This window comes from Melanostigma gelatinosum (genome assembly GCF_949748355.1).
Source record: "Melanostigma gelatinosum genome assembly, chromosome: 3".
Taxonomy (NCBI): Eukaryota; Metazoa; Chordata; class Actinopteri; order Perciformes; family Zoarcidae; genus Melanostigma; species Melanostigma gelatinosum.
Genome location: NC_136636.1, coordinates 12,234,338 through 12,253,976, shown reverse-complemented (window position 1 = coordinate 12,253,976; position 19,639 = coordinate 12,234,338). Strand labels below are relative to the sequence as shown.

Here is a 19,639-nt window from a genome sequence, read left to right as displayed (position 1 = left end):
GCTGTATTTAGAGTAACAACTGTTGACATAAGAGCCTGTGGAATGGATTGTGTTGGTACATTCAGAAGGAATGAGCTACAGCTGTGAGGCTGAGACTGTAGGAGCACTTCACTTGCACCACAGAGTCAACCGGAGGAGGTATACTTGCACGTGTGTGAGCCAGGGAGTTGTATTTTTATAGCCACGACCATAGACTGCATGGCCACCACACTAACAGTTGAACAGCTATATGCAGGTGTTCCTCGTTTCACAGTCTACATTTACAAATGGAGATAATTCTATGATCTGATCAGCCAGGTTTGACTTGATTAGCACATCGTTAAGATTAGAGAGTATTACTTTGACATGGTGCGTCGGTTCCACAAAGACATGTCCCTCTATGAACTACCGGACACATGAAAACAGGGTAAAGGCTGCGTGCGTTGTGTTGTGTAGAGACATGAATCTCAGTTCAATCTGAGCGAGTTGTGGAAAAAAAACACAATAAACAAATGAGCTTGTTTTTCCTCCACCCCTCACATGTACATTTCCCTAAATTAGACTGTGGCCCAAGGTAACCCAAGCAGGAGACTCTCTACATAGAGCTTCGACAACCATTACAGGATTTAACAATTAATGATCCATTTGTGGATCAGCAGCAACATTAATACTGACTGTGGCTGAGTTTTTGAGGGTATGCCTTTTAATATGTCTATTTTCTACCTATATATCATAAGTGTTAAATCCTAAACCTGTCATTTCTGAGGAAAATGTATCAACTCAAACACTTGAGGGTGAATTCCGTGACTTTTTGCAGCTTCTAAATGAAAAGCTAGGTCTTCATTTTTCCTAAAAGTATGGTTTCTATTTACTGAAAGTTTGCATGATTAAATGAAATGACTGTATAATGCATCTGTTGCCAACATTTATGCAAAACAGCCTCCAGGCTTTTATGCACTGGTTACAAAACAATGAGTCATCCTTGTAAACTCAATATACAGACTGTCCAAGCCTGGTTTAGGTTAACACATGGGGACATATTGGGACTGTGCAGAGGAAGAGATACACCTCTAACCTCTGAAGTTTCATGAACTACACCCACCCACCATTGAGCTCTCATGCTTCCCTCACGGCAGTATCTGTGGACTGCCAGGGCTGCATTGTGGCTCCGTGGGATGGGGGCAGAACAGATGCTGTGACAGGAAGTTACTAACATGGTCCAGATGTGGGGACAGGAGACCACCTCCGACACAGCTGCAAAACGTGGACGACTATAGGCAGCAACTGCACACATATACAGATACAGGATCCTCTTTGAAGAACGCTCACTCCAAATACATCTGCTCATGTCATCTCTGCAGAAGCATAAAACACATACGGACAGATTGAGATTATAATCAGAGGCTGTTCTCACGCACTAGAGATAAAATACGAAAAGGTTTTGCTCAAAAACTAAATTTAAAGGGATATACAATATATTAAAGAGTTTACTGAGATATTCTACAAACAGATATTCAAATAATACTTTAAGGAATTCACAAACGCAATAGTTTAACATTTAAGCGCCCTCTACTGTTGAAAATGATGCAGTGCAACAAAATGACAACAAAAGCTGCCAGTGAGCCAATATTTTGACATCAGTGCTTTTTTTTTTATTAACAAGTATACATGAATTGTTTCACTCTGAAATCCAACATGTAATGTTACTAAAATAATGAAACAATTAACCTGCAGCTCAAAGTGATAGATGAAATCCTGTGATGCAAATCTTTCAGACAGATAAAACCTGTATGATGTACACGCTGAGGATGCAAAGAGAAAAGGAACGACGAACAAAAAAAGAACTTATATACCGTAACTACAAAAAGGCACCAATCAAACTTACCAAAGGGATTATACCATGAAATTGCTTAATATGATTCATGCATTCACAAGGGGCCGGTCTAAGGACCTGTTTTTTTGGGTTGGTACTCCATTCATAGTTTCTCCTCTCTGGACTACAGACCTCCAGAGGGCTGTATCCACCTCTGAGCAAAGCACGGGCCTTTTAGGACTCCCCCGTCTGCAGTTTTTACAGTCCATTACAGAAAGTCACTAATCCTCATCGTCGTCCTCATCAATTAAGACCAGCTTCCGTCTACGCTTCACAGGCGCAGAGATATCCTCCCCGTCTGAATCTGAGTCACCGTTAGTTTCCACATCCACCGCCATGGCGGAGTCCTCCCCTGTAAAGACAGTAATGCGTGAGCCAAAATGCTGCAGCTCAGTCACGATTAAACACCAATATTATCAGAGGATCATTACTGGCCCCGGACTGCCGTAGCACAGATGTTAAGCTGAGCATGAAACAAGGAGTGACGACATACTATTAACCTTTAGTTTTACAAGTATTGTGAGAGCCCACTCAGTGCCCTCTAAACGAACACATTAAAACACTAATTTGATATCCACACGTAAGTTATACCATTCTCCTCATCATCGTCGTCGTCCAACGCCCTGCTTCTTTTAGTTGAGGTCTTCTCCCGGGACCTGATGTGACCAGGAATAGATTAAGAAGTGTTTATAATTACGGTAGACATTTCTCAGCTGTGGGGCTTAACAAAAAACAGAGAGCGATGCCTCACCTCTCAAGTGTATCGTCTGCATCCTCAGTAGGACTGAAATCTGACACAGGAGCTAAAAACAACAGAAAAGTCGAATAAATAAACAAAGTCATCTCAATCCTCGGCTCATCTCATGCAATGGCTTCACATCTCGCTGATGAAGGCAGTGGGAAACATCTTTGAAACTTCTATAGCAAAGGAACTTCATATTAAGTGTAATTCTCACTGTCCTTTTTTCACCTTGATGTTTTATGTTTCGTACGTCTGACATTTTGAGATGCAAAACAAGGGTTTTTTTATGGTCACAATTACATTGCTGCTTCTCCAGTTCCAGGCTAAAACAACACTTGACTGGATTTCTGTTATATTCTTGGGAAATTGAAGCACAGACAGTGATTTTTACATTTAAGATGATGTAACACCACATTTGTGGTTGCTAGTTTAGCCAGAGCAGGCAATTCTAGTAGGCATGTAATTGAACACTCACCTACATGACAGAGCAGTAATTAAATGCAGTCATCTGAGACAAATTGCAGAATCTGAAGCTCCCATGCATACCTGTATGCTCCAAGGTGTGGTGTTTCCTCTTGCGTGTGAGCAGCAGAGCTCTCAGAGCCTGAGCTCGCTGTTCACCTGAGACCTCCTGCTCTTCCTCCTCCTCCTCCTCCTCCTCCTCCTCCTGGGTTTCTCCGGCTGGACTTCTGGAGCCGTCGTGCTCCCCGCCTCCTTTATGTTCTTCTTCTCTTGGACGAAGAGCTGCAGCTGCACTCCGGAGCTGGGCTACACTGATGTTTTCTGGGATCCTCCAAAAAGTCTCCTGGTTACAGAAAAGTAAAAAACAACTAAAATGAATGTAAACGTAAAGTATCAGCTGTATGGTATTTTGCCACCAGGTGTATTTTTTCCATCCATTTTTTTCAGATGATTTTGCAATCAAACAGAGAAACTCCAACGCAGTCTTAAATGAAAGAACGAGGCCTATCATTAGAAGGAGCTGGAATGGTGAAATATCACACCTGTTCATTTGCAGGTGGCCGCATTCCCAGTTTGCGCAACAGCCTCAGGAAGCTCTTGTTGTCCATGGCGTCTTCATTCGCCTCCGACAGAGGAACAAGTGGGACAGCCAGGGCCAAACCTTCAGAACCATTACATCAACAGACCAAACAGCACGAGTTACATATTTCTCACACATACTGTAACTTCACTGAAAGTCAAACCCACTTGAAATGGAATGAAGAAATAACTGTTTGGATACTTTGTTTTGGGACAGTTGCACATACCGTCTGCTTTTCGGTCCTCGGCTGTTGTGTACAGACTGTTTTGTAACCATAACAAAGGTCCAGACATGTCTGTTGTTAAGAAAAGAAAAGAACAGCATGAAACTACTCCTAAGAGTGCTTAATGGAGAAAAAGAAAGCCAGGACACACATCCCTGTTTATCTCTATGATCTTATCTATCAAGAAGAGAGTCCGATATTACTTTGACAAATAAATTTAATCCATATATAATATGAACTGTCATTGTGATAAATATTTCTCATTTTACCATCTGCACAAAGGGCCTTTGTCTCACCTTCCTGCCGTAAAGCATACACCATGGGGCCGACATCAGGTCTCCTCGCCACTGGAGAGGGCGGGCTCTGGATCCTCCTTTTTCCATTTTGTGTTTCCCTCTCTTGCTCTTGATCTTCGTCACTCTCTTCAGATTCATCCTTTTCCTTATCTTCATCATCATCTCTGTCATCAGGATCATCAGGTAAGCCTTGTGTTAGGCCGTCAAGGAATTCGTCTTCAGTCTAAAAGAGAAAGAGTGACCTTTATTGAAGCACCATTTCTTAAACTATTTCTTATCATAGATATAATTTTTCTATTTTTTAATATATATATATATATATATATATATATATATATATATATATATATATATATGTATTTTTAATATATATATATATATATATATATATATATATATATATATATATATATGTATTCAATATTGTATTAAACGTATAATTGTCTTAATTCCCATTACTTAGTCTGGTCCAGCGTGTTATTGTAAAAGATAAGATGATAACTGCTTTATGGATCAGTAATAAGAAGTAGTTAAAATAACTTCACCATTATTTTTCCAGAGCTCTTCTCATGAGCGCTGCGACTCCTCTTCTTATAAAGTTCTCGCCTCTCAGACACCAAGCCCATACTGAGCAGCTTGTCCACCACACGTGCACGGGACCGCTTGGCGGTGAGCTTCTTCAGGAGATTACCCAGCGCGTCTGTGAAAATACAGTTTTATCACTAAAGAGGGTCACCACAAAAAGCACGTATCAGCATTCCTGAGACTTGTTGTTGTACAAGAACCGGAGCTGAGGACGGAGGTACACTGAAAGGCTACTTCAGTTTTCTCCCATGTACGACAAAATGATAATATGGTGTCCAGGTACCATGAGAGTCTTTGTACTCCTCGTAGAGCATCTGCAGCTCCTCCTCCTGCTCCTCAGTCCAAAGAACAATCTGGGTGCCTTTCCTTTTGGAAGACAAAACAAAATTGCAATGTTTAGAACCAATTCTGCAATATATTCCTCACTGCATTACCATCAGTATATTACTGATTCTGTCTGGAGTACATACTTCTGTTTCTTCACTGCTTTAGCATTTTCCACCAGACCCATATGCACCAGCTGCATCACTACGTGGCGCCGTGTGCGGGTGCTGCTGCTAAGTAACGGCAGCAGACTCTCCACTATATCTGGCACTGAACACAAGAATGGCCAGTCAATGAAAAAAATCGACACCTAAGTATGTGTGCAAGTGTGTCTTGTAACTTATATTTCAACAGTCAAAAGAAAGCAGACCTTCAGAATGCCGGTGCTCCTCGTAAAGGCTGCGCAACTCCTCTTCCTCCTCCTCAGTCCACGTTGGTTTCGTTCCCTCTCTGACATATTTAGAACGAGATGCGATATTTCAAATTGCAGAACCCAAATCTTTGCTAGTCGTTGTAATAAATGTCTTGAAATTGTACACATGTACCTGTAACTGGGCAACAATAGTCAGCTTAACAAGACACACAATGGCAGACACGCAAAAAACAAGCACCGACCCGTCTTTGCTGTAGCCTTCAGTCATCTCGCGAACAGCTCCCACATTCTTCCAGAACAGCAGTTCAACATAAGCCTTGTTGTTTTGTGCTGCCAGAGAAAAGAAACGGTTCAGCACAAACTTGGCAAAGGTCACCAGTTCCTGTGAAGGAGAGAGTGAAAGTAAGCTCCTCCACACTTGCCCTCATATTGCAAAACAGCCAACAGAGCAGGACACATTCCTCACGTCATTACTGTACCTTATAAGCAGCAGCAGCAGGGTCACTCAGGATCTTGTTGAAAAGGTTGAATACAGACAGCTGGAAAATCTGGGCGTCCATTTTGAGGTCGACAGCCAAGCGGTGCAGCATTCGAGCGATGCAGTGGTTGGTGTGAGGTGTGTTTTTTGAGTATGATTTCAATAAGAGGAGGTATGGACGCACGATGCTGGGGTTGGAAAACCTGTGAGGTGTAAGAGAAGGGCAACATGCCCCATAAGGAGGGTCACAAGAGCACTATTCCGCATGCATTGGCAGCAGGTTACTGTAATACAATCAGTTTCCCCACCTCTTGATAAAGTCTAGGAAGTCAAACTCTTTTTCGGAAACCTGGACAGACTCAAACTCTTCCTCTTCTAACTCTGCTGCACAGTCCTCCTCTGCTGCAGGCTCAGGAGGAGCTGGCCCTGAAATCAGAAAGAACGGTATGAATGCTGCGTAGATGCTGTGATACAAAGGATCTCGTAAATTAAAAAAAAGAGATGTATAAAAGAAATACTTGGCAGGTTTGCATGCAGGATCTGCTTTAGGAGTTCCAGTTCCTCCTCAGGTTCCACATCAGCAGAGCCAAACACATCTCCCTCTGGCCACACCTCTCTGAGAGTGACAAGAAGACGGTGAATACTGAAATAACTTAACATGTGTGATTAGTGTGAGGGGTCGAAGGCATGTTGAGTCTTCCTGACCTGGCAGCACGCAGCAGCCCCAGCGCTTCTGGTGCCAGTCGAACCAGCAGAACATCCTGCACCCGCACCATGGCCTCAGTCCTCTGCTCCTCAAGCGGAGTTTCAGATGTGGCATCAAATGGCACCATGCTTTCCGTTAACGATTCGGACAACTGCACACAAGACGACAGAAAGGTTGTATTCAGTGTTGGAAAAGACTTTCAATTCACTGATGTCATACTAATGTGTTTTGGGGGGGGGGGGGCTCTCTGCTGCCCTTAGAGGTTGATTCTCACACTGACCTGAAACCCTGAAGCCTTCAGCTCTTCCTCCACAACCTTCCAGATCTCTGCCAGGGCCTCTGGACTGGTATCTGCAGCCGAGGGCTTTTTTTTACCGTGAGACCTTTTCCGCCTCACCTTCTTTTTCTGCAAAGTTAGCAGAGCTAGATATTAATATGTTAAAGAAGATACTACGAGCAAGAGTGTACACACATTACAAATTGGGCACAAGAACTTACCTGAACCATCAAGCTTTTGCGACCTTTGCAGAAGCGCTCTAACATGCGCAAGAAGAGATGAGTGGACTCCACCAAGTCTTTGAGGTAGGAGTGAGGCTGTCTGGTTTCATCATACTTCCTCAGCAGGGTCAGGAAAATCTCCCTGTACTCCATCAGGTAAAATATGTTGCCTAGAAAGTGGAGGCAAACAGATGAGGCAACAAGGACTACAACATGAAAACCCTTTTTCTTCATATTTGAGCCGTGGAACAAGATTTAAAACGAAGTACAATGTCCATAAACTGGAAGCATTATGCAGTGATAAGACCATGTGCAAACTCCATTGATTCATATCTCAGAACTGAAAAGAGTACTCAACGTTAATAAGTTCTGTTAGCATCTTACTTTTAATCACACTAGAACTCTGACGGATGCTTTCATCCTGTGAGCGGTCCATCTCGTTCACAGTCAGCAGCAGCTCCTGATATGCCTTCAGAGCCAAGTGCATCCTACGAAGAACAAGTGACGTCAATCAACACAAGTGATGAACAACGCACAGGTTTGACATTTCCCTATTAGCAGGCTTCCTAATTGATCGTACCTGCGTGACCAGGACGTGGCCTCTTTGCGGTCCGTTAGCAACATCTCATAGTAGTTGGTGATGTTACGCTCGATGTAATGGAAAGCACGGATGGACATGGTCTCGGAAACTAAGTCTGCACGGAAACCGTTGCCCCGGTTGAAAGCCATGAAGAAGCTGAGTGCCCAGAGGTAGTACGTCTCATCGTGTTGCTGAGTTTGCTCTCGAACGAGACTGTCCTATAGAGCAGACAAGGAAATATAAAGTGTTGAGACTATTGTGCTTAAATTGTACTTGTCAAACTTTTACAAAATTGCTCCACAAATGTACACAGCAACTTAAAAAAACACTAAGAATCGCACGTATCAGAGATCTTCTTCAGAAGGATTTTTAGGCAATATAGTTTTATAAAACTGTGTTAGAATTTTAACACTTTCAGGCCTTTTTACCATTTGTATAATTGTTGTAATGGTGCTACAAATCAGTCCTTAATGTTCAAGCGGCTGACCTTGACGAGGTACATGAGGCGATTGTAGCAGTTCTCCAAGAAGTCCGCACAAAACTCTCGCAGGAAGAGTCGAACATTTAATGCCGAGCGGCGTTTGTCCTTGCATTCCCGCGCCTGACGATTCCTCTTGGGAACACGTCTCGCTGCTTTGCCCGTGTCGTGAGTATAGCTTTTGAACTAAAAAAAAAAAAAGAAGAAGAAGAAAAACAAAACTGAGATTCATAATGAAATTATGCATGGCTAACTGCACCAAGAATGCCTGGTAACAGAGATGAGCTACAGGAGTTCAATACTCACATTATGAACATTTCTGTGATAAATCACGTCTTTGTCCCCAATCGACTTCAGGCCTTCAACAACATAGGACCCTCCAAAGCGAGAGTGTCTGAAAGAATAACATTGACACACACACACACACACTTATTTTTAAGCTCCGGTACTTCAAACAAGCCATATAAATAGTGGGACATAAACAAAGGCTTTCTCTAAATAACATGCAGGGGTTCTATGTGAGATTTCTTTCAGACCAAGATAGAAAATAAAACACATTTTGGCTCTAGAATAAAAGAACGCGGTGACTTTATGCGGGCTCGACTGTACCTGGATCCTCTCTGTAATGTGCGGGAGCGTTTGGCTGCATGCTCCTTCTGCCTCAGTGCCTCCAGCTCCTGAGAGTCTCTGTGTTTCTCTTCAGATGAACGAGCCTGACCGGCGCTCACCAAAGCTTCCGGCGTCTGTGAGGAAAGAAGATGAGTTAAAACACAGAACAGTTGGAAACCTGTACGTGTGCCTCCAAGGGGTTTTCTTCTCTCTAACCTGGTCTCTGAACATGAGGGAGATTACTTCCAACACATGCATGCTCCATTGCTGCTCGCTCTGGGCCGACGCAAGGAACTTGATCAGGTCATCGAAGCCGCTCATGTGAATGGCCCACAGCAGCTTATCATGTATGCTGGCATCATCATCCACTTTCTACCGAAAAGACAGACATTAGGGAAGAAGGTGAGATGAAGGGTGAAGTCTAATATACTGTATTCATCAGTATATCAGTATGTGTATGTCAGACCTTCTCTTCACAGGGGTCTGCAGGTACATGAAGCACATTTCTGACCAGCAGCAGGATCCTCTCTATGAGCAGATTATCCTCCTCCTGTCTCTGCTCCCAGTCCTGAAAGAGAAGAAAGTGAGTTGGGATAGACAGAAAGAAACACGTGAATAAGGAGAACCATTTTACTGACATATTGTAGGAAACAGGTGAATTTACATTTTTACCATTGAAAACACTCACCAGTTGTAGAAGCGTGTATAATGTCTCACTTAAAATGCCAAACACCGCTTCACTGGCAAATGCCTGAAAATAAAAAGGACACAAAAATGACTTATTATAAAATCCAGTAAATTATAAAGCGTAACGGCATAACTTCTGATTGTTATACTATGATTAATGTACCTCTTTACACGCTTGTAAATGAGATGTCACTTGTAAAAAGTGATGTCTAAACACTGGGTCATCGGGGACTTTACCAAAGCAAAGCATGGCAGGCTGAGTAAGGTTGACCATGAGCCTGAGGAAAAACAGAGTACAGTCAGCCAATATAATGGCAATATTATATTTAATAAAACAATACTTGGTACCAGTATAGCAAGAATGTATCACAATATTGGCATCAGTGTATCAATATTCCATTATATACGACCATATTATGATGTATTAACAAATTGGTTATATGACCCCCTCATTCACAAATAATCATCAGCATACAATTCAAGTTGAAGAGAAAAGTTTGTGTTTGTACCTGATGCAGGCATCAAATAAGGCCTTCTCTTGTCCATGCTGGATGATAATAGGCAGAAGGTCATTCTGTACAATCTGGCCTGCACCCAGCTGCTGGCGGACATCCCGCGTGTCATCTTCATGGCGTAAATACCGGATCAAGTCTTTTACACTTTCTGCAACACAGAAAAAGAATAGTTAGGAGGAGGACACCAACATATTATCAACATGTCCTGTGATGATGCAGAACGTGTATGTAAAAGAAATACTCACCTAAGCAATCAGCTTCCTTGTGGTAGGTGTCTCCCTCCAGATAGCCGAGAGCACTGCACGTTGCCAAAAGCTCGCAGTTCATCCTGAATAAGTCCACTCACCATCAGACAGCCTGAAGGTGAAGGTGCAGTGGATTCAGCCACACAGTACAGTAGGATACAGAGACTAACACATGATATACATCATAATCAACTTTAATTACACGTTACGTTTTATACAGCACAAGATATTAAAAACTAAGAAGCAGTTTAAACATCTTGACCTGGCTGATCTGTCACTTAGAGCGGGGGTATCCATCTTTTCCATGGTTTGATTATTATTAACTGATTGACTTGAACCTGATTGATCTGATTACTTTTAAGTGGGTAACGTTACTAAAGTTAGATAACTTGTCGTTAATTATTCGGGGCATTAAAATGTTCACTGTGACATTACACGCTAGTCACGGGTTTATATTAGCCACGGGGTCTCTCTAGCTTCATCTACAAATGGATGGCTCGTCTCCACATGATGCTAATGTTATGTAGCCACAGACAGCTAACGTTAGCTTCAGTTTACAGCGGTCTGACCGCGCAATGACTTCTGGAATCTTGGTTCAGATAAAGACAAACAACAGTGATTGGTTTACCAGATCGAACTCGACAGGTTCCGTGTTCAGCAGCCGTTGGTGTGTAAAGTTAAGAGCTTTTCCGTTAGTTGTGACAGTAGTTTCTGTCTGAGAGAATCGGACAATTCTCGCGCCAAGACTGACAACACAGGAAGCGGATGTACAATGTTTCCCCAAGGCATTATTTTCCCTGAGCTCGGTATTTCAGGCAGTGCCTCTCAAGGTTTAGCAATCTGAATTTGTACAGTCTGTGTATTTCCAACAGAATTTACCTCCAAATTTACCGAAATCAATGACTTTGCAGTATCCGATTTAGGCAAAGAAAGTAGGACCCGAGCCATGGTTGACCTTTGCGCGTTGTAGACGTGCAGGGCGAGAAAAGGTGTCGCCTAGAAGGTTGAAGTTAGGGCCAAGGAATATCCACGAACAGGACTTTTACAAACCTCCTTAGTAACTCACATGGTAATTACTTTATTATTATACCTGATAGTGTTCTTTGTTCAATGTAAAGTGTATCTATGTCTTGTTACCAAGCTCCTTCATTCGCACTTAAATAAAAAAAAATAAAGATGGCAAGTGGTGAAAGTTTTCATTTTGGAGTAAAGAGGCTTGACACATGTTTATATTTTCAACACTGCTTCGAAAAAAAAATTGTATAAGACCCCAAAAAACCTGTTGATGTATATTCATAATGAGTTATGTGGACATACAAAACTGATTTGCTGCAGTTAAGTTTATTTTCATAGTGTCAGATACACAGTATTGCAAAGCACATTCAGCAAAATTCTTTAAAGTTGGTTGCTTGTCATATTTTCAGTGTCAACATTTGCCAGTGTGTTGCATGTTTAATAATAATCCATGTATCTGTTGATTTGTTCGTTTGCACTATAAGAGGATAGCGAAGCTTCTAAAGCAAATGCAAATAAGTCAATTTATTATCAGTCTATCTTTTAAGGTGTATTGACCAATGGGCAGCAGTGTCTGAAGTTGTGTTAGTAAGTTGTATCTGTGACACAAACTACTAAAATCCTTAATTTAAACTTTCTATTCCAACCTGTAGTTTATTACTCTGCTACAAACATGTTGTCGTCTGAGGATTCCACGGGATTGCACTGTAAACTAAGGCCTCAAGTGGTATGTTAATAAAGTGGCTTTGCTTAGCCGTACAGATGACACAAGTGTTCAGCAAAAGTTGGGTGGCTTAAATAGCACCAGTGACACTGTCTAAAGGGATTCATTCATTCAATTGGAGACTGTCTGCTCGAGGATTTAACACATAACTAGTGGGAATGAGGACTAGATCAGAGTTTAAGTTTTTTTCAATTTTTTTCCTCCTTTTTTTTTTTTTTTTTTTTTCTTTCGTGGCACAGGCCTTCACATTTTCGAATCATTTTTTTCTACTCGTCATCATCATCCTTGTCGGCGTGAACTGACTCTCTGTCCTTCTCCCTCCTAGATTCCTTCACCACCTGATGGAAAAAAACCCAGATTATTTCCAATTGACTTTCATATTGTTATGAGTAAATATATCAATATATCAAGTTAGTTATCTCTGTATGAATCATTGTACCTCTCCGTCTCTAGTCTCAACAGTCTTGATCACCACAGTCCTCTTGCTCATGCTGCTTGGAGTGTGGTCATAGTCTGTCAAAAGTCAGATTAATGCAAATCTGAGATTTTTCACATTCAGACACATTTACATTCACAAAATAGAAGTTTTTAAAGATTCACTTCAAATTTAGAAATATCAGGAGCTGTAAAGAATAGCAAAGTCGCAGATGCTGTTTCGGTTTCCCTGGTTCTGGAAGTCAAAATATGATACATTTTTCTCGTAGATAGGCAGCATGAAACTCTGACTGATCAAATGATCAAAGGTACAAGCTTGTCTGCCTTCATCTATATGACTCCCGAAGTGCATTTAGTAAAATAACATACAATCAAAGATCTTAAAAGTCAGTTACATAAGCTGTTAAAGGTTGGAGGTTAAAGATCCTGTTTAGAAAAATGACAATTGAATTTGGAATCTGAAATCACTTTATGTTTGGATTTTGGGTCAATTTGTGTTTGGTTGCCAGCAGCAACAATAAAGTGTTTTGAATTTGCTACAAATGTGATTTGAGCCTCTGACTTGCTTCTTCTCCATACCAACGCTGGCTGTGGCTCATGGGCATTTTATTTATTTATTATTTAGAGCCATCCCTCTTACCAAACTGACAGACAAGTTGAAATAATCAAAAAATAAGGAATTGATATAAACCCACAGGTTAATGTTATTTTAGGAGAGTACTGCAGAGTAATATTAAGGATATTAAATGGGAAAACCTCCTCCAGACACTCACACTTTGCAATGCCATAATTGAAAGGTAAAAGCGATTCCAGAGACCTATAATCGTTATATCTTATTTTGAAAAAAGAGAACTATAGCTTACCTTGCTCACCATGGAAATTGCTCATGCTGAAATGGCCGATGGGAACAGCAATCCTAACCAGGGAATATGAAGGTTGTGTGTTATAAACTGATTTGTAATGAAAAGTAATTTGCTTTACTTGAGGTCAGACTTGCATAGAGTTGCTATTAGCAATGTATATACACCTGTCTTGTATGTTTGTTTGTTTTTTATTTGCCAGAAAACTAGATTATCTGGAGAACCCAAACATCCACACCCTGTGGGAAGGGTTTAGGATTGAGTTTAGGTCCTTTTAGCTGTGAGTTGACAAACATTCAACTTAATGAGAGAGAGAGAGAGAGAGAGAGAGAGCGAGAGAGAGAGAGATATCTACAGTGATTGAATCAAAAAATCATGTTGAAAAAGCAAAACATTTAACCTGAGCCTAAGTATGCGTTTACCTGCTCTCCTCCCCCTCCAGTAGTTTACGGTAAGTAGCGATCTCAATGTCCAGAGCCATTTTGACATTGAGGAGGTCCTGGTACTCGCGAAGGTGGCGAGCCATCTCATCCTTCAGGTGGTGGATCTCATTCTCCAGTCTGCCTACGTTGTCCTGGTAGTTGCCGATCTCATTGCCAAACTGGTCCTCCATTTCACGCATCTGCCTCAGCAGAGCTTCATTCTGATAAACACGGTAGCACATACGTCGCGATAAGAATCTGTAATAATATAATGATATATTAGATTAACATAGACAAATGAGGGGTGGTATGTTGCCTCACTGTGTTCTTCAATGCATCCACTTCACAGTTCAGAGACTGAATCTGCCTCCTGGACTCATTGGAATCCTGCTTGGCCTGCCTCAGAGAATCAGTGTTGCGCTTTGCAGACTCAGTCAAATCATTAAACTGCAGAAACAAAAGATGAAACACACAATAATGAATATTTTCTTGTATGGTCATGTGTGACTGTCAGTGTGTCTGTCTGCCTACCTTGGACTTGTACCAGTCCTCCGATTGCTGCATGTTCTTTGAAGCAATGGTTTCATACTGGGCCCTGATTTCCCTCAGAGCTCCAGTTAGGTCAGGCCTGACTGTGCTCTCCACCTCCATCTTCAGCTGCTGGGTCTGGACGCTCACTTGCACATCCTGGATTTCCTGAAAATACCAAGATGAAGACAATATATTGTCAGAAAACCCAAACAAGCTCGCCAACAATTAAATAAATCATTTAGGTTAGGGCTGGGAAATATATCGACATTATATCGATATGAGACTGTTGTCTTACATTTCAGAAGTGTCTTTGGTTTTAAAAGCTGCATTAAAGTCAAGTGATGATATTTTCTGAACTTACCAGACTGTTCTAACTGTTCAATTATTTGCCTTTATGATAATCGTTTATTAAAAATCTCGTCAACCCTACAATATGGTAGCAATCTCTATATCGAGGTATTTGATCAAAAATATCTTGATATTTGATTTTCTCCATATCTCCCAGCCCTAATTTAGGTGTAAGGAGCCAGTTTAGCTCCATGCATGCTCACCATTGGAATCCAGGGTTCAGTTTTGGGACCCCTACTCTTTTCTTCTGCTGTTATCACGAAAGATCACATTTCATACAACTTCTGCAGATGACACTCAACTAATCATTTATTTTTCTCCTGTTGAATCCAAGCAACCGCTTGCCTTGCCAATATTTATGCCTTTTCTCACAGACAAGCTCTCGGAATAGATTCACATCAGATTTAAGAAGACTTCAACTGCAGACTAAAATCCAACATTTTCAAAACATATCCGAATTGAAAACCTTTTTGGTGTTTATGCTCAAAATTAAATTATTTTGCTCTAAATTGCAAAAAATTACTGCCTACAACATCTCTGGTGCTTGGGATATACCATACGTTACCATTATAGGTCTCTAGATAACATACTGTTCTACGTGAGTCCTATAAGAAAGAACCTTTCCATTTATACAAGCTAGTGGAAAAACTTACTTCATCATGGAGCTTCTTAAGGAATTCAATCTCATCCATCAGAGACTCAATCTTCCTCTCCAGCTCCAAACGAGACAGTGTGGCATCATCCACATCCTAATTTGTATATGAGACAAACATAGTTGATGTTTTCATAACAGCAATATGTCATCCATTGAACTGAAACATGTCATAAACATACATACAAAAATATTATATGACAGTACCTCCAAGATTAAATTTAAATGCTCAGAAATTATTATGAGAGTTTGTTATACAATGAGTGACTTCCATCTTTTTGAGGTTATAAAAAAAGCAATCACAAGTTTGCTTTAGTGCATAGAAATATTTTAAATTATGATGTGGTGCAAATATGTTTGATGTAGAAATGCTTAAAAATGGAAACTCCAGGTTATAATTCATGTGGATGTTTTTCCGGATAAAAAACAAGTAAACCAGAAACAAAAAGAGTAACTCCAATCAACAACAGTTAGAATAAGCTTGATTTGTGTGGAGAAAATAATTGTATTAAAGAAGTGTGTAGCAATAAAAGTCTATTTCCTGTGCAGCAGTCGAGATAAATGATTTTTTCAGAAATCTGCCCTGTCACTGTGACACTATTGCGTTGGAGACAGAGCACAGCTGTCCATTTTGAACGGCTATCTGAACCCGAGGACAATGTATAATACATAAAGTAATCATGCCGCAGTGAGCTGAACGTTTACCTTGCGGAAAGCAACCAGGTCATGCTCAGCATCTGCCCTCTTCTGGGCTTCTTCATCCAACCTTGAGGACAAAAGAGCAAGACAAAATATTTCAAACAATGTACGGATTTCCTTCAGGCACCAATATTCTCTCTTTTACAAAAAGGGGAGGGGGAGAATGTGTCAAATTTGACCAAGCACCCCCTTTCTGTCTAAGGTTGCACCAGGGCCTCAGCTGGCAAAAAGCTTTTTGGATCAATTTGTTAATTCGCTGTCCTGTAAAAAGGGGTTGGGAGTGCTTCCAGTGGGATCAGCAGCTGCTCCTTTCAGCTAATGTGGTTTCTCTACAGTTCAATAAGGTCATCTGCACACACTCAATAAGGTTATGTACACACACTTACCCTCTTTTTTAAAGATTTTAAATGGTCGTTTTGATATTGGCTAAAATGATGTCACAAAAACTGCAGGGTACAGATGATTTGAGTGACATTTACAGGGCATCTGTATAATGTGGGATGTGCTTTAGCAAAGTCATTTGTGTAATGTCTCAATCCAAAAAGTAATTTGATGCTTGATGCAGTTAAGAGGAACTGTGATAATGAGTCATCACAAATGATATCCCAATGTCCAATTCATACATCTGCTTATTCAGTGACTGATGGGCTCCGTCTGTCCTGTCATTTTAAGTCTTGTCCGGACTGGACATGAAATAGATTAGTGGGGAAAGCATTGCATAGTGGGCCCTGCTTCCTCATCTTTAATTCATGTTGTGTTACAGGGGTCCCTTTATCCTAATGGGGTCTCTGGCACTATCCCATCAGCACAAAGGGACACTGACAACACACCTAATGGAGTCATTGAGTCACATCGATTTTCCCTGACGCTATTCTCACCACGCCTGATATCCAACCTCTCTTCCTCTAGTCCCATTTCCTCTCTCTCTCTCGCTCGCCGCTCCTCAGTCGGCCCCACCCTGCGTCCGGTCCATCCATCCTCGCCTCAGTCTCCTCTCATCTCAGTGTGTGTAATTCATAGTTGTGTGTTTTTCTAAAAGTCCATACATTTTCATTATCTAAGTGGAGTTACCAAACACTTCCTTATCTAATTTGGCATCATGTACTGTGTCAGAGTTTCTGAGGCTCTTCCCTTGATTTTTGTTGAATCCTGCCAGTGCACAAGACATTCAGTAAACATATACACTCAAACATAGAAACAAACTTATGACCAAAGATGCAGTGCAGTGTCCTCTACCATGCTCCCGCTCTGTGGTGTCCGGTCTGGACATGTGCCACGCCCTACACCAATCTCATCACTGGAGTACTCAAGTTGCAAACACCAGGGGACCCTCTTCCTTTACCGTACTTAAAGGGGACCATGTGCAGTGAATTATAACAGCGCCAATTAATTATGTGATGGTGACAAAGTAGCCCACACACGGGGCTCAACGTATATAACTGACAACCCCAAAACAGGGAAATATTGGAAGGAGGAGTTATATTTGGGACAATATGGTTTTATCTGTAGCCATACATTCTTTAAAGGTTCTGTCTTTTGCACAAACCATATTTCTTACCTATCTATCTATCTATCTATCTATCTATCTATCTATCTATCATGCATCACACTTTTCTTTCTCATCATGTTGTACCTCTGCTTGAGCAGGACCACGTCCTCAGCCAGGTTGTCCCTCTCCACTTGGTACTGGTCCCTCTCTTTTCCGGTGGCGTCCAGTTGGCGGCGCAGGTCCCTCACCTCCTCCTGGAAGAGCTCAGAGGCGCGGTTGGGCTGACCGTGCTGCTGCTGGCCCTTGAACTGGTTGAGCTCTTGCTGCAGTGCACCATTCTGCTGCTCCAGGTAACGCACCTTATCGATGAAGCTGGCGAAGCGGTCGTTGAGCTCCTGCAGCTCGGCCTTCTCGTTGCTGCGGGTGGTTAGGAACTCCTGGTTGATGGCTTCAGACAGGGTGAAGTCCACCTTGTCGTAGGAGAGGCGAGGATGCTGGGCGCCGGAGCGAGAACGCTGTTGGTTGTAGGTGGTGGAGCGGGATGCAACCACAGGTGGCATTGAACGCATATAGCGCCCTCCAGAAGCAGGCATACGGGAGGACACATGGGAGTAAGAGGACATGGAGATGGGGTGTGGGCTTCCAAAGGTGCGCCTATAGGACGTTGAGGTATTCATTGAAGAGTGGCTCATGGTTAGTCTTGTTCTGTTCTCTGTCGCAGAGGAAAGAAGGAGAGTTGGAGGCTATAAGATGCTCGTGAAGCTACAGGACATCAGACTGAGGAGTGCTGGGGGTTTTTATGCACACAGGCTGGCTATCCCATCATCCTTACGCCTTCCCCCTCCCTCATTTCTCCTCACCCCACCCACATGTACCCTTCCTTTCTCGCTCATCAGCATACAAGCGTTGGCCACTCCCTGCCCTTCAGAGATGGACCCAGCCTCTCTGTCTTTCTCTCTGTCTCGACAGCTACACCCTTTTTACCAGCACACTTGGCAGGAGGCCAGACATGGCTTCCACATTACTGCTTTAATATCTAAAGATGTCTCCTCAAGCCCACCCCTCCTCGCCTCTCTGATTCATGCCCTCGTTGACACTTGTTCACTCAGTTCGTTTTGATTTTTGTTTCTCCACACCATTCCTACATGTATAATTTCACCCATTTTCACATGTATGTGTCAAGGATTCTGTTACCTGCTTCTCACTAAGAAACTGTGAAATTGTAGCATAAATTGAATCATGTGGATACATTGATTTAATTCTTTCCTCCCCGTCTATCTGTCTCCATTCCTCTCTCCTCTCTGTCTCTCTCTCTCTCTCCTTTTACAGTAATGGAACACTTTATTGATATTCTGGGTGTCTGAGGCAGAGCTATGACTCTGCAGTTGTTCTATCCTTTAAAATGCACTAGATCCAGTAATCCCTGTTCGTAGAGTCAGAGTTGTCAAATAACTTTGTCAGTAGTGAACAATGGATGTTTTGCAGATAGAGTCTGAATCAGGACAATTGAAAGCAATCATTTAAGCTCAGTCAACATTTGGTAATGATGTTATTGTTGCTCGACATCAAACATACAACTTTATAGCACCTTTACCTGTAAATGTACTTTGCTCTTGACATTATAACTTATCTTTATCAGGTGCAAAAAGTGCCATGAAACCATTGCAGTAATAGTGTATCAGATAGTTTCTTTCTCTGTAGAGATGTGAGTACTATTTGTCAAGCATGCAGCAAGATGAACACTGTGCATGAACACTATTTCATTCACGTATGTACAAAAGCTTCAAATGTTGGCTGAAGATTGTGCGCTAATGATGTCTTTAAGGCTGCACCTTGAAATCTTCGTGCAGACTGTGTGTGTACTTGTGTGTGCTTGTGTGTATGTGTGTGTGTGTGTGTGAGAGAGCTCTATAGTCATTTTAATTGAGGACTGCAGACGGGCTCCCACTCCCATATAAAGTTTACGCAATTCTGAGCATGCTCTGTGGCGACTGGGTGTGGCACTCTCTTCTCTTTGTGTCCCTTCTCTGTGATGCTTGGTACCTTAATCCTGTCCAGTTATGCTCTCTTGTGTCTGCACAACCAACTATAATATATTGTGTCATATTTGTTTCTTTTTCAAACACATGTACACACTGTTACACATCAACCAGCAGCCTTTCTTTTGACCTGCACTCATCACTTTTTCTGATTAAATTTAACTTTGGGTTTCCTCTTCCTGATGGAGCATCT

The 19,639-nt window shown here is 41.8% G+C and overlaps 2 protein-coding genes across 2 annotated transcripts; both read right to left on the bottom strand.

Annotated features, from left to right (window-relative positions):
- Nucleotides 1-1,630: 1,630 nt before the first annotated feature.
- timeless (timeless circadian clock) lies at nucleotides 1,631-10,967 on the bottom strand. Its single transcript, XM_079265872.1, has 30 exons — nucleotides 10,862-10,967; nucleotides 10,234-10,345; nucleotides 9,983-10,136; nucleotides 9,637-9,751; nucleotides 9,475-9,537; nucleotides 9,253-9,354; nucleotides 9,003-9,158; nucleotides 8,787-8,920; nucleotides 8,484-8,571; nucleotides 8,187-8,363; nucleotides 7,700-7,917; nucleotides 7,504-7,607; nucleotides 7,120-7,289; nucleotides 6,902-7,027; nucleotides 6,621-6,772; nucleotides 6,434-6,531; nucleotides 6,224-6,341; nucleotides 5,917-6,118; nucleotides 5,680-5,819; nucleotides 5,435-5,514; nucleotides 5,211-5,334; nucleotides 5,024-5,106; nucleotides 4,701-4,855; nucleotides 4,156-4,378; nucleotides 3,863-3,931; nucleotides 3,599-3,717; nucleotides 3,141-3,399; nucleotides 2,604-2,655; nucleotides 2,444-2,508; nucleotides 1,631-2,204 (listed from the first exon to the last, which is right to left on the bottom strand). The coding sequence occupies exons 2-30, from the start codon at nucleotides 10,313-10,315 to the stop codon at nucleotides 2,074-2,076; spliced, it is 3,759 nt and encodes a 1,252-aa protein (XP_079121998.1). The 5' UTR covers nucleotides 10,316-10,345; nucleotides 10,862-10,967; the 3' UTR covers nucleotides 1,631-2,073.
- A 603-nt stretch (nucleotides 10,968-11,570) lies between these two features.
- On the bottom strand, nucleotides 11,571-18,177 carry prph (peripherin). Its single transcript, XM_079297276.1, has 9 exons — nucleotides 17,552-18,177; nucleotides 15,925-15,985; nucleotides 15,221-15,316; nucleotides 14,220-14,384; nucleotides 14,010-14,135; nucleotides 13,689-13,909; nucleotides 13,270-13,322; nucleotides 12,411-12,484; nucleotides 11,571-12,309 (listed from the first exon to the last, which is right to left on the bottom strand). Exons 1-9 carry the CDS (start codon nucleotides 18,097-18,099, stop codon nucleotides 12,238-12,240), a joined length of 1,416 nt encoding a protein of 471 aa, XP_079153402.1. The 5' UTR covers nucleotides 18,100-18,177; the 3' UTR covers nucleotides 11,571-12,237.
- Between the last annotated feature and the right edge of the window lie 1,462 nt (nucleotides 18,178-19,639).